This window comes from Ictidomys tridecemlineatus, chromosome 2 (genome assembly GCF_052094955.1).
Source record: "Ictidomys tridecemlineatus isolate mIctTri1 chromosome 2, mIctTri1.hap1, whole genome shotgun sequence".
Taxonomy (NCBI): domain Eukaryota; kingdom Metazoa; phylum Chordata; class Mammalia; order Rodentia; family Sciuridae; genus Ictidomys; species Ictidomys tridecemlineatus.
The window spans coordinates 165,215,129-165,229,453 of NC_135478.1; the positions used below are offsets into that span (position 1 = coordinate 165,215,129).

Sequence of the window (14,325 nt, forward strand, 5' to 3'; positions counted from 1 at the left end):
TTGTCATAGGGAAGGCAGGGCAGGGACAATAGGAAGGCATTTGAGGCACTTGTTTAAGATGCAAATTTATTGGGACAGAAAAACTCAAAAAAAACCCCACATTCTTTTAATGTAGTTTTTAAAAATTAATGGTAAAATCCATGATGAACACAATATTAATACTTTAAATAAGAATTGGATCAGTAACAGTGCCATACCATGACATATTCAATCCTAATGCAAAAAGGAAAAAAAAAAGTAATTCTGACCTTATCTTGATTACTGAGTATGCAGGTGTCCCCTAGTTCACTTTACATTGCTTTGTGGAAATTGGGACTAAGGAAATCCACACAAATACTGACACCATCACTATTTCTGTGGTTTTAAAAAAATCTTTTGTCTATGAATCAGGAATCTTAAGTCTTCTTCTAGCCTTTCTGTAACTATATGGCAGTCTAACCCTACGGATTGCACATAGAGAAAGAACTATTCATAGTGGGGTATAGTGGTGCACACCTGTATTCCCAGTGACCCAGGAAGGTAAGGCAGGAGGATCACAAATTTGAGATCAGCGTTGGTAACCTAGCAAGACCCTGTCTAAAAAAAAAAAAAAAAAAAAAAAGTAAAATAAAAAGAAAAGAGCTGGGGATGTAGCTCGGGGTAAAGCACCCTTGTGTTCAGTCCCCAGTACCCCAAACCAAAAACTGAAAACCATTTCACAGTTTTTAAAGGGTTCTAGCTCCACTTTCAGTCATTCCCTTGTTAACATGATGCCCTAGCTGCTAAAGGCTTTGTTCCTACCAAAGCAGCCTAACCAGTCTCCCTATTCCTGCCTTTTCTTTTCCTTTCTGTCATACAAACAGTCATTATAGCCCCTTGATGTTTTTTCCCTAAAATGTAATCTCAGAGTCACCTTGGCTTGAAAAATTTTAAATAGTTTCCTTTTCCATATGAAGTAAAATTTAAATCTTTTTCTCTGGCCTGTGAAGTCCTACATGATCTAGTTCCTGTGCCTCTCTCATATCAAATCATTCTTCTAGTTGCTCATAAAATTGTGGCTGTGAGTGCCTTTCTTTTCTAAGACATTTTGCAAAAGTATGTTTGTACTTGCTGTTTCTTCTGCTTAGCACATAGAATTACAACTGTGGCATGAGTTAGCCTCCATTTTCACTCATTTATTATTAACTTCCATTTCTATCCTCCCCTACTCCCTACCAGACAGTAAGTAATAAAAGAGGAGGGACGTTTCTATGCTGATAGCTACATCACCAAGGTCTAAAAGTGTTCAAATATTTCACTAAAGAAGTATTATGAAATGGGCACAAGAAAAGTAGGGATGACAGATATTTTTATTTTTTATTTTTTGGAAAGAATTTGAGATTTGATACACTTTTTAAAATCACTAAAATAGGGGTGGGGATATAGCTCAGTTGGTAAAGTGCTTGCCTTGCACGCACAAGGCCCTGAGTTCAATCCCCTGCACCAAAAAAGAAAAAAAAAACTCTTCAAAATACTCAAGTGAGTAAATTGGAATTTTACTATAAGTTACTTGAATCTTGTTACAATTCTAGAGTGACTTCCAAGGTCTCTTCCTACTATAGTAAAGTGCTTTACCTGCCCAAACCCAATACTGAAAGTATGGCTCTTTGTCTAGCAGGACTGCATTCCCAGAGCTTGTTAGAAATCCAGAATTGTGGAACCTTTTCCTTCTTACTATATTAGAATCTCATTTTTACAATATCCTCCACGTGATTTGTATTCACATTAATGTTTGAGACACACTGTGATAATTCCTTTTTCAAGACAAAATTTTTAAAAATTCCATTGCTCACCACTGCATGAGTTGGCCTGCATTTTCATTCATTCGTTATTTACTTTTCATTTCTATTTCCCACTAGACAGTAAATTACCAAAAAAGGAGGGACTTATCTACGTGAAGAGCTGTATCTCCAAGGTCTATAAGAGTAAAAATACTTTTGGAAAGTGTGAATGAACAAAATACTCAGTAATTACTCTTAGTGATTCCTTTATGGAACATTTTCCCACATAAACATAGCCTAGGTTTTATTTATGCAATTTAATATATGTACTGGATACCCAATGACTCAGTGTTTGATTCTTAACCTGAAAAGTTTTGGTTGTAATATAGCAGGAGATGACCTGGGAAATTTTTCAAAGAGCCTTTGAATTTTTGCCTTTTTACTGAATCCTTACTTGCTCTGTCTTGGATGCCTGCACTAGTTCTAGATTCTTCTTCAAATCTGTCCTTCACGTTTGAGATAGATAAGTTTGTGGTACAGTATCAAGGGCATGGATTTGGATCAGAAAAAACTCGTCCTATTATTTCTTAACTGTGCCACCTGGGAAGTTAATTATCCTCTGAGTTTGTTTACTCATTTCTCTGATGGATAATAAAATTTGCTTTTCAGGGTGTTAATGAGGATAAGTGAACTCATGTATGCAAAGCACCCAACAGAGTAAGTTGATCAGGAAGGAAGGAATTGTGAATACTTGCTCTCTTACCTTTCATCATGTCTCTTTTTGTCTAAATATCAACCAACCAAAAGAAATTAAGAAAAATTTTTAAGAACTCAAGATTCAAAGCCCTTAATCATCATCTAAATGAAATTCCCTGCTGGTATAATCTGGCCAAATTGACAATTCCCATTCAGTTTTCAATAGACCCACCCTCCCTGCAACTCATTTTCCAATGAGTAGGACAAATATAACTGCCTTCTGGTTTGATTTATTCCTGTCATGTCTCAGCCTTCCTTAACTGTACCTGTCCACCAAGGTATGGGGTAAAATCCTACATCTTCAAGAAGTATCCCTGGAGAGACTAAGCTCTTAATGATCTGTTTTTTGAAATCCAGAGATATTGAGTTTGTATCATCAGTTTAATTATAAACTATTCTATGTTAATCCCAAATTATTTCATGCTTGGTCTCTTCAGCATATATGAAATGTATATTCCTTAAGATCTATAGGCATGAATGAGTGTGTAAAGACCAAAGATGGGATAGGGCATTAAAATACATTAACAGTAGTCTTTTAATCCTCAAACTCTGAAAATTCAAACTCTCCTGTGGTTCATATATTCTTTCCTTTGATTTTGCTGATCCAGTGCAAATGTTAGCTCTTAAAGATTTTCAATTTTTTTTTATGGTTAGTCTTAAAATGTTTGGCCATTACTCCAAAGCTGAACTTAGGGTCTCAATTTTTATCATTCATTCATTAGTGCACTCTACAGGTTTGATTCACATAGTTGTGAATAATTTAAATAAACTATATGTGTTAAGTTTTGCCAATTTCTTGATCCAATGCTTTGAATAGATTTTTCTTCCTTTGTCATTTTCTTTTGATTTTTTAAAAAAGTATTTTAATTGACAAAAATTGTGTATGTATATCACATACAATATGATGTGTTCAAGTATGCAATACTGAAGAAGGGTTAAATCATGTTAATTGATATGCAATATCTCACATACTTACCATTGTGTGTGTGTATGTGTGTGTGTGTGTGTGTGTGTGTGTGTGTGTGTTGAGAACACCTAAAATCTCAGTCTCTTAGTGATTTACTAAGGATGATATAGCCACCATAATATTTTGAATTTTTTCCTTTTTATCTGGAATTTTGTATCTGCTTTGTCTTCCTTTTGGGATGCAATTTTTAGGTTTTGGCAATGTAAGAATTGCTGGCAAACAGAAGATCTGGGGGTTATTATACCTATGGGGCATTTCATTTTGTGAACTCATGGTATAACTAGGAAACTAGTATGCTTCTGGAAAATTTTAATCTCTGAGGACTTAAAAAATATAGTGAAAAAAAACCAATTGCCCAAGGAGAAAAATTCTTATACTTACCCAGTGTAAGATACTAAAGTCAGAATTTTTAATGTTAAAAATAACTAATGAATGGTTTAAACAGTTTGGGAAATTATGATGGAATGATGAGTTTACTTTTAGAAGAGGTGGTAATTATATGGGAGTCCAGAAATTTAAACTGTATGACTTACATAGGTAACTTGTACATGCACAGTAAAATATTTGAGTATTTCATGGGTTCTTGGTCTCTATATACACACACATAACATATTTGTATGTGAAACTAAAGTTTTAGAAAAGGCATAGCAAATTAACATTACATATGAATCTGTTTTAGAGAAGTAATAAAGCATAATAAAATGTTTCAATCTTTAAACTGGTTCTCTATTAATGTCACAAGTGTGTTTTTAATTTGTAGCTAAGTTCTCTTCTGTCTAATTGAAGGATTCTCATTAGGTTCTTAGTGATTATGTCTTATTTTCTTATAAATTGCTTTTAAAATTTAATTTAAAAATTCATGTGTATGTATTACATTTCCTTTACTACTAAATTATAAATTGCTTGAATGATAGCATTTACATTTATTTTCTCCACTGTGCCTAGCACAGTGCTCTGAACAAGACACATTCTAATGAAATGCTTTAAAAACATACTTGATTAAGTTTTACATATAATCTCAAGGTTCATCTTGGCATTTGCATTTATTCAGTTTACTCCTGAGATGAAATAAAAACGTTCTATTTTCACTTCTACACTCTGCAACATTGACAAGGTAAAACAACAAAGGAATGAAGAAACTAGTTAAAACAAAGAAAAGAAAAAAGCAATCAATAACTTACTCTATAGTCACTCGATGTCACATAAAATATAGGGAGGAAGGCCAACCAGATGATGCAGGTGGTGTACATGGTAAAACCTATGAACTTGGCTTCGTTGAAGTTTTCCGGGCACTTCCTTGTTTTGAAGGCATACACAGTGCATAGAATCACCAGGATCACATCATAGGTAAGAGAGATCAGCATGCTGGAATCTCTGACATTGCATTTTAAGATGACTGTTTCCCGCTTCTCTGGAAGAGTATACCTCCTGGTGCCTGGAGCCTCCAGGATGAGCCACACAGACACTACTATAATTTGCACCAGTATCAGACCCAGGCAGATGAAAACCTGTGAACTGGGGCTGATGAATTTGGGCCTCTGAGCGCCATTCTTGACCCCATCGAAGATACGGGCGATGCAGTTTGTCTTGGTCAGCAGAGCTGAATAACAGACAGCAAAGGAAGTCCCCAGCCCCAGCCGGCGCAAAGCACAAATGACAGGTGATGGTTTGGCAATGAAGAAGAATGTCATGCAATATGACAGGCTAACCCCAAACAGCAAGATGTAGCAGAGTTCCCGGCCTGATGCTTTGACCAAGGGTGTGTTGTTGTGCTTGATAAACACAGTTATAACCATGCACGTACACATAAACCCCAGGCAGGCAATGGAGACTGGGCCAATGGCCCAGGCATCTTCCCATCTGATGTAGTCCTCAGGAAGATCAAAGCATCCAGATAAGTCTGCAGTGGGCCACTGCCCAGGCCCACAGTCCATACAGGTAAACTCATCAATCAGGTATTCGTAAGGCTCACATGGGATGCAAATCCAGCAGCAGACATCCCCTGGTTGCATGTTCTTCATTTCATTGGGGGCACAGGGGTCGCTGCACTGGGAAGTGGGGATTGAGTTCCGGGACCAGTGGATAGAGTCAACATCTAATGATAAGGTTTCTGCCCAGTGACCAACCTTCAAGTAGGAATACTTTCCACCCACAAACTGGAAATTGAACACGTTGTATCGTCCCATTCCATCTCCAAAAGTGTCAAACTTGACGATGCTATCTGCACCTTTATTTGGGTTGAATGGAGCTGTGATAGGTAAAATGAAAGAGAAAAAAAGGAACACTTGTTTAGGTGTCTTATATGTGATCAGTCAATTGCTTTATGTCACACACTTAGCAAAGTTGCAGTAACAGAACAGAGACTCCAAGGCTGACATAATTCATCAGTTAACATTGAAAATTACACATCAAAAGCTACTAGAGTACTTATGCATTCATAAATTCACTTAACATTACTGAGTGTCTAGTGGGTGCCAAATGCCAGTGATAAAAATGAGTACAATACAGTGCTGCCTTCAGAGGAGCTTATTGTGTAACAGAGGAACTGGCAAACAGGTTGTCATCCTGTGTGTGGTGTGCAAATATTCTTTTCTTGAAATATTTCTCAATGGGAATAGGATATAATCTCATGTCTCATTACATATTATGTATAGCTATCCAAATGTTTCTAATCCTTGTGGGGTATGTTGAAGTATGCCTATAATCCCAGTGACTGGGAAGACTGAGGCAGGAGGACCACAAGTTTGAGGCCAGGCTCAGCCACTTAGCCAAGACCTTGTTTTAAAATAAAAATAAAAAAGGACCTATGGCATACTCAATAGTGGAGTGTCCTGGATTCAATCCTCAGTACACCCTGCCCCCCCACACACAAATTTCACATCTTAAATATTTGCATGAAGTTATAAAAGTAATAGAATTTCAGAATAATTTAGGAAAAAATTTCTCATTATAGATGTATGATATAATTCTTTTTAAAAGTTCAGATGAATCACGGAGAAAAAAAATTGACACACACTAGGAATTCTTCAACCCTAATATTTTAATGTCTTAGAGTATATTTGTCCAAAACAGTAAAATGTTATATTTACTGTTTTGGAGTATATTTGTATGTATCTATATATAGCATATTCCCTTCTACATAAACACCTAGGTATCTTAAAGTTACCAACAGTATGTAGGACCTAGTTAAATATCTAGGTTAAAGTTTGTTCCTTAGTGGGAAGGGTCAGCAGCAATCTGTAAATTGGTCCACTCTCAATGCTGTCCCTTTCCTATCTTTCCCTGCAAGTCCTTCAGAGCAGCAGGTCTCTGAACACTTCTGTTGCAGTTTGTCATGTCTCTCTCGCTGACATCTGTTGCCACCTTGATAACCTTCTTTTTTTGTACTGGGATTTGAACTCAGGGGCACTTAACCACTGAGCCACATCCCCACCCTGCTTTTTATTTTTTTTAATTTTGAGACAGGTCCTTGCTAAGTTGCTGAGGCCAGCCTCAAACATTTAACCCTCCTGCCTCAGCCTCTCAAGTCGCTGGGATTACATGTGTGTGCAGCACATCTGGCCCTGATCACCTTTTTGTTTAAGTTTCTCTAGTACAATTTATTCTTAGTACACCTTAGTTTGCAGTATTAAGTGTCATAGAAATGTTACACTCAAGTAATAGAGCTCTAGAGAAAGACATTGACTCAGAAGGGAAGTTTCATTTAATATGTCAGTTTCTGAGTTAGCCTGCTGACTTCCCAACTGTGGATGCTAGGTTGTGGTTATTAGTGTGTAATTGTCTTCATGATGTGCCTGAAGCTTTCCATTTGGCTGAGGTCAAGTCGGTGAGTCTGTGATCACTTATTTTTATGCCACCTCCTCTGATCCACTGTGTGCTTACTATTTCACACTGCCTGTCTTTACTCTTTCCTGGGACTTAGAAGAGGAATTGTGCCACAGTTTCTGTGGTATACAGACACACATAGTTAGGACAGGTTTGCCAAGGTGATACTTCCTTGTGAATACATGGAACCGGCAGAGTAAGAACAAGATATTTATAAGTTGACCCAGTACATGCTAGAATTTTGCATATGGTAAAGGTGGCATCTCAAACAAGTAAAGAAATTTAATACACAATATTAGGTAACTGTTTGGTGAATTGGAAAAAAGTTGAATTGGTATTTCCTACCTTATACCCAAATTAGTTCTGAAAGGATCACAGTTTTATACATGAAAAATAAAACCATTATAAACTGCTAGAATTAAAACAGGCAAATTAACATCAGAGTGGGAGAAATTCTTTTTAACTACTACCAAAAGTGCAGAAACATTACAAAACGTAACCATATAAGTTAAAAAATCCCAATTAACAACAAACATAACAGAAAGCACAAATTTCAACTCATATTGAAGAAAATGGGCAAATTTCTAATATTTATATATATAAATATTATATATATAAATATTAGATTTATATTTATATATAATATATATAAATATATAATGGATTCTGATAACACAATAGTCAAATTATCAAAGGATATGAAAACATATATCATAAAAAAGGATAATAAAGTGATTCTTAAACATGAGACTATGCTTAACAGTGGTCAAAATATAGAAAATGCAAACTGTCAGAGGCAAAATAATAGTCCTTCAGAGATGCTTATGTTCTTATCTTCCAGAGCCTGAGAATGTTATGCTAGCCAACAATAAAGAATTAAGGTTGCAGATGGAATTAAGATTGCAAATCAGCTGACTCACAGTAGGTAGATTATTTTGTTTTATCTGGATAAACTCAATGTAATGAATCAGGATCCTTAAATATGAAAGAAATAGGCAGAAGTGCCAGTGTCAGAGTGATGAATAGGAGGAGGGCTAGATTGACCTTGCTGGCTTTGAATATAGAAGGGTCTTTGTATATGGGCAGCTGATAGAAATGGAAAGACAGAAAAATGGATTCTGCACTTGGGCCCTCAGAAAGGAATGCAGCCCTGTGGGAATTTTGCTTTTCAGCCCAGTAACAACCATTCTGGACTTCTACCCTCCAGAAATGTTAAATAATAAGTGTATATTTCTTTAAACCACCAAGTTTGTAGCAATTTGTCACAGCAGCTATAGGAAACTAATATGCAGTAGAACTATTTTGCATTTGCAACATGTGTTCTATTAATTAGATTATAGTGAAGCAGGAACTCTTACCCTGCTCTTGGGTGTATAAATTTGTTCACCTCTACCTGAGGATACTGACAAGATTTTCAAAATGACAGATGCTTTAGCTTTTGACTCAGTAATTTTAATTTGTGATATGTATTTCATAGATTTGCCTATGTGTGAATAATGTTTTATAATGTTGTTTACTGAAGTACTGTTTGTAATAGAAAAAAAGTTGCAAATGGCCCAGTTGCTTATCAATAGATTGCATTAATAATAAATACAGCAGAACATTACCTAGGTATGAAAAAAAATAAGGAAGTGTTTGGTGTTGTGAAGTATGGACATGATAAAAAACCTAAAAGTCACATTGCTATGTGTAACAAAAACAAAACAAAACAAAACAAAAAAACCACAGGTATTCAATTTGTTATGTATTAAATAAATAGGGAAAACAATATAATCTTCTTTTCTATGTATAAAAGAATTCTGGAAGCATGCCTAAGATTAGCGGTTACCTACAGGCAAGAGATGGGGGGAGCAGACAGGCTTCCTTGTAAGAAAAAGATATTTATAAGTGACAGGGTAGTGAAGCAAAGATAGGAGAGAAACTTTAGTGAATGTCCTCTCATACTTTCTACATCTTAAAGCATTCAGATATTTCATTTACTCAAAAATTAAATAATTAAAAAGAAAACTTAAATGGACAAATATAACCAGGCACTTTAGCAGACTTCTAATCTGAAAGAGAGAGACTGGGAAAAAATATCCAAAGCAAAACAGAGAAGAAACTTAGAGAAAATAGAGAGGATGCAGGGAGGAAAGACAAAGCCTTTAAAACATTAATATATCCAGAGAGAAGAATGAAGAGATTATGTCTCTGAGATAGGTGCAGGATCATCTCAAAGAGGTATAGAGAATAAGAATGAGCTTTTGGAAATGATGTAGCAAAAACAGAAATTTCATATAAGGATTGAAAGATTAATATGAGCAAACTCTTGAACTTTGAACAAAATTCTTGGAAAAAATTAGAAAATATAATAGGAAAAGGATCACACTGGAATTTCAGCATTGAACCAACAGAAAGAGAACACAGAGGATATTTCAAGAGTCAAAAGGCACACTTGTGGGCACTGGACATGGTTTGGGGAAAGGTGAGGCAAAAGACTTTTCTTTCTCTAAAATGTCTTATATTAGTAAAAATCATGTCCATGTCTTATTTTGCAAAAAAATAAGGTTAAAATAGAATCATTGAGCAAGGTCAGGCAGAACAGTTTATAAAGTACATAAATCATGAAAATAATACTGCTGCAAATATAACAATTGCTTGAAAATTATAACAATGCTTGAGAAGCATTTGTGATACAATATCATTTTGTGATGAATAAATAAATAGTACTTCGGGTGGAATGTTATTGTTTAATAAATGTTTACCCCTCATGAAATTTATTTGGTTGAATTGTAAAATATGTAACAAAATGTGGTCCAGTGTCTAAATCCTTTAGGACACAGCCACATCAATGTTTACAGCAGCACAATTCACAATAGCTAAACTGTGGAGCCAACCTAGATGCCCTTCAGTAGATGAATGAATAAAAAAAAAGTGGCATTTATACACAATGGAATATTACTCAGCAATAAAAAAGAATAAGATCATGGCATTTGCAGGGAAATGGATAGCATTAGAGAAGATTATGCTAAGTGAAGTTAGTCAATCCCCAAAAAAACAAATGCCGAAGAATGTCTTCTCTGATATAAGTGGGGTGACTCAAAATGGGGTTGAGACGGAGAGCAAGGGAGGAAGATTACCTCTAGATAGGGAATAGGGGTGGGAGGGAAAGAGAGAGAGAAAGGGAATAGCATGGATGGTGAAAGGAGACTCTCATCATTATGCAAAATACATGTATGAAGATGTGAATTTGGTGTCAACATATATAATCAGAGATATGATAAATTATGGTATAATGGTATATTAAGAATTGTAGTGCAAAAATAAATTTAAAAAAATAAAGTGGAAGAAGAAATCATAAAAGAATTGCAATGCAAAAATAAATAAATAAATAAATAATATAAAATACATTAAAATACTTCAAATAAACCCATTATAAATTCTAAGCAAAAATACATTGCCAAAAGAAGTGCCCTGATTCTTAGTTTGGAATACAGAGTTGCAAGTATCTACACTAGAATGGAAAAGGTGAACCACATCTGTAAAATACTCTACAAGTGAGAATAGTTCTGTTCTTGAATGGTGATCATAAACACACACTGGCTTTGGGTGCTCTTGGCAAACTCTCGGGTGTCACTGGAGTGACTTCAAGTGGCAGAGCAGAGGCCCTGCTGTACTGATCCTATTGCCTTCCTGATGCATTTAGAGTTGCCTCCCTGTTAAATGACTCACTAGGAAAATGGCTAAGGTCAGTGAACTGGAACCGTGATTCCCCAGCAATCAGTCATACAGCTTTTTTTGTGTGTGAGAAAACTCTGGGGAGTTTGCTATTTCTCAACTTGGGTCTCACCAAGAGAACAAGCATTATTCAGAATGGAAAAACCAATCACTTCACCTTTCATTGGTATTACAGTGGCATGAAAGAGCCCAAACTAAAAGGGGGAAAGAAAGAATAACCAGAAAATGGTAGGTTTTCTTTAAAGAAGAATTTACAAATTCTCCAAAATCAGATTCCAAGTCCCTTATCACTCTAATGCCTCGAAATGAGGACCTCATTTTTAGAAGGTACCTGTTTTGGCCTCGGGTCAAGGGAAAGATTTCTCAGTGTAGCTCATTATCCAATTAGTTCCAATCTCAGCATTGAATGAATTTATTTGAAAGGTTTAATACCAAGATGACCAGCCCTCCTAGGACCCATTCGGTAGAGATGAGTCAAAACTATTTCTTAGAAATATCATAGGTCAATGGCAGGACAAACTTAAATTGGTTCTTTATATATATTTTTTTTTCTCAGACAAAGTCCAATTAAGGTAAAACAATAATGTGGCTCATAAGAGGCCTTCAGTAATGGGACTATTGCCTCCACTGCCAGGGGTCACATTTGTAAGTACTAATGAAGATTGCAAAAGCTACCAGCAGCAACATGGCTCCAGTTGGACAACTGGGGCCTCACTACAGTGTGAACTAATCTGAAGAAATGCAATAAACATGTAGGTGAAAAGACAGAAGATGGCATCTCCCTTGAAAGACCACATTAGAGGTTGAGAGGTGATGAAAGCAAAATCCTTTGTTTTACAAACATTATGCAGCAAGAAAATAGGAAATAAGAGTGAATCGCTGGCTGGCAGTAATTTCCATACTAATTAGGAACAAAATGGCTGAAGCATTTCTCAGTTATTGACCAAGTACAGCATTTGGGACAGAACATCACTTAGAAGCCTTAGGTGCTTGAAAAGAACCTAATATGCACAGGTAAGGTGGGTTTTTGAGAAAAGATACAAAAAAGTGCATTGTATTTTTTTTTAAAGTGCTATGACTTTTGAAAAGAGCTCTCTTCCATTCTCTTAAAGAGTTAACCTGGGGCTAATACACTACCAGTGATTAGTACATTAGGGCTGTCATAACAAAGTACCATAAACCGGGTGATTTAAAATGATGAAGATTTGTTGTCTCACAGCTCTGTATCAAATCACAGTGTTGGCAGGGTTGTGTCCTCTGAGAGTGTGTGTAGGAATCTTCTGATAAACATGGAATAACCACCTTCACCAGAAGGTGGTTGTCAGCAATCTTTTGTGTCCCTTGGCTGACAGATGCATCACTACAATTTTCTACCTTTAGGAGGTGAGCTCTCTGTCTGTGTGTCCAATTTTCCCCACTTTATAAGGACACTAGTGATACTGGATTAGGGCCCACATGAATGAACTCTTTAATTTGGTTATTTCTGTGAAGAATCTATTTCCAATAAAGTCACATTCTGAGTTGCCAGGGCTATAGCTTCACAAACACAATGTCTTTATGGAAAGGATATAATTCCTCCCATATCAACCATGTACTACTCTTGCCTGATGTTGAAGTTTATACTAATGTAACCATAAAGTAGGTCTTGTTTTGTATCTAACATCTTTTGTTCAAAATAAAGTGTTGTGAGATGTATTCATGCAGTGATGAGAAGCTCTAGTTGGTTAATTTTTAATGATGCATAGCATTTAATTAAGGTGTGCCAAATTTATTTTTTATCGTTCTGTTGGTGGACACTTCTTTCAAAAAATTTCTATTAGCTTGTATAAGTAATGTTCTGTCTTTAGTTGGATTATCCCAGAAGTAAGCCTCTAGACTAAATTTGAGCTTGAGCTATTGATTTGGGAGGTAAGAAGTAAAAAATGAAGACATAGGTGAGAAGGAATCCAAATCCAATAAAGCGTGCATTGATAAGTGAGGCAGGTAGATCTCTGGCTTACTGTGGCCCACTGGGAGGCAGTGTAGAATGGGAGTTGGAGTAATGTAATGACAGTACATTAGAAGAGTATCCATTGTGTGCCTTTCTTATAATACCCCAACTTACTCACCAGCATGGATGAGACAACCCTTATTTGTCATTGGTTGATGACTGCTCCAGGAGTGTTAACTTCAGGGGACTTCTGGCATTTTCTAGTTATAGGTAGAGCTCCTGTGGCCAAACAAACCTCCCAAGCAGAGAATCACAGACACTTTTGTTTAAAGACTATTAGCATGCATGAGAATGTAGGAATGTGATTGGTAAGGAGATATGGGTGATATACTGACATCTGCTACATGCTGCAATGATCGTTTTTTTATGCATCTACTAGTTTACACATGTATGAGTTTCTATTTGTGTGGGCATATATGCATATACACACACACAAACACACACACATATAATAGAGTTGTAAGATTTTTGAGTTCCAGTTGCTTCATATTTTTAATGTTAGTCATTTTAGACATTTGATGGAAATGTGGTATCTACCATACCACTGGGGGGTGGGGTTGGTAATCGTGCTTTCCTTATACTTAATGTTGAGTACTCTTTCATAAGTTAATTACATAGTTGGAAGTATTTTTTATAAAGTGCCTTTTCAAATCTCACCTACATTGATTTTCTGACTTTTAAAATTTGGCAGAATTTTTTATATATTCTGGAAACAAGCCTTTTCAAATATGTGTTGCAGCTCTCTGTTCCCACTCTCTGGCTTGTCTTTTCACTTGCTTGGTAGTGTTGTCCAATAAACTCATATTATTAATTTTAACACCCAATAAATTATTACTTTTATGTCCAGTTTCCAATTTATCAATTTTTCACTTTTTGATTAGTATCTTCCTTACTCTGTTATTTTTTATCTACTCTAAGATTATGAACATGTAACTCTAAAATCTGAGGTTCTCAGATTTCAAAAGAACAGTGTGTCATTAATCCATAAACTCTTTCTCTGTGCTGATGGTGTGATGTGCATTTAACTTTAAGGGAATTCATGGCAGTACATTTGAAGAGTATCCATTGTGTGCCTTTCTCATCAAATCCTAAGCCTACAACAGGGATAATGACATCTTTGTTCTCTCTTCGAAAGCAGTGCTGGGCACATAGTAGGTTTTTAGTAATTGTTTCCTAAATAGATCATTAGACTCATTAGAATCATCTCAGGAACTTAGAAATCATACTAAGGCCTGATAAACATAAACACAGACCAGTCAAATATAAGCCTTAAAGAAAATGAGTCTTTTGACAAATTTTGATATCCTATTATATAGCCAAGGTTGAGAATG

General features: G+C 35.8%; 1 protein-coding gene across 4 annotated transcripts in view; it reads right to left on the minus strand.

The window, feature by feature from the left end:
- Positions 1 to 14,325, minus strand: part of Grm3 (glutamate metabotropic receptor 3) — a 207,519-nt gene that overhangs the window by 19,690 nt on the left and 173,504 nt on the right. For all 4 annotated transcript variants that reach the window (XM_005335928.4, XM_040291705.2, XM_040291706.2 and 1 more), the window contains one exon: positions 4,644 to 5,710. In XM_005335928.4, coding sequence (XP_005335985.1) covers positions 4,644 to 5,710 — 1,067 coding nt within the window. The remainder of the gene's footprint in view (positions 1 to 4,643; positions 5,711 to 14,325) is intronic.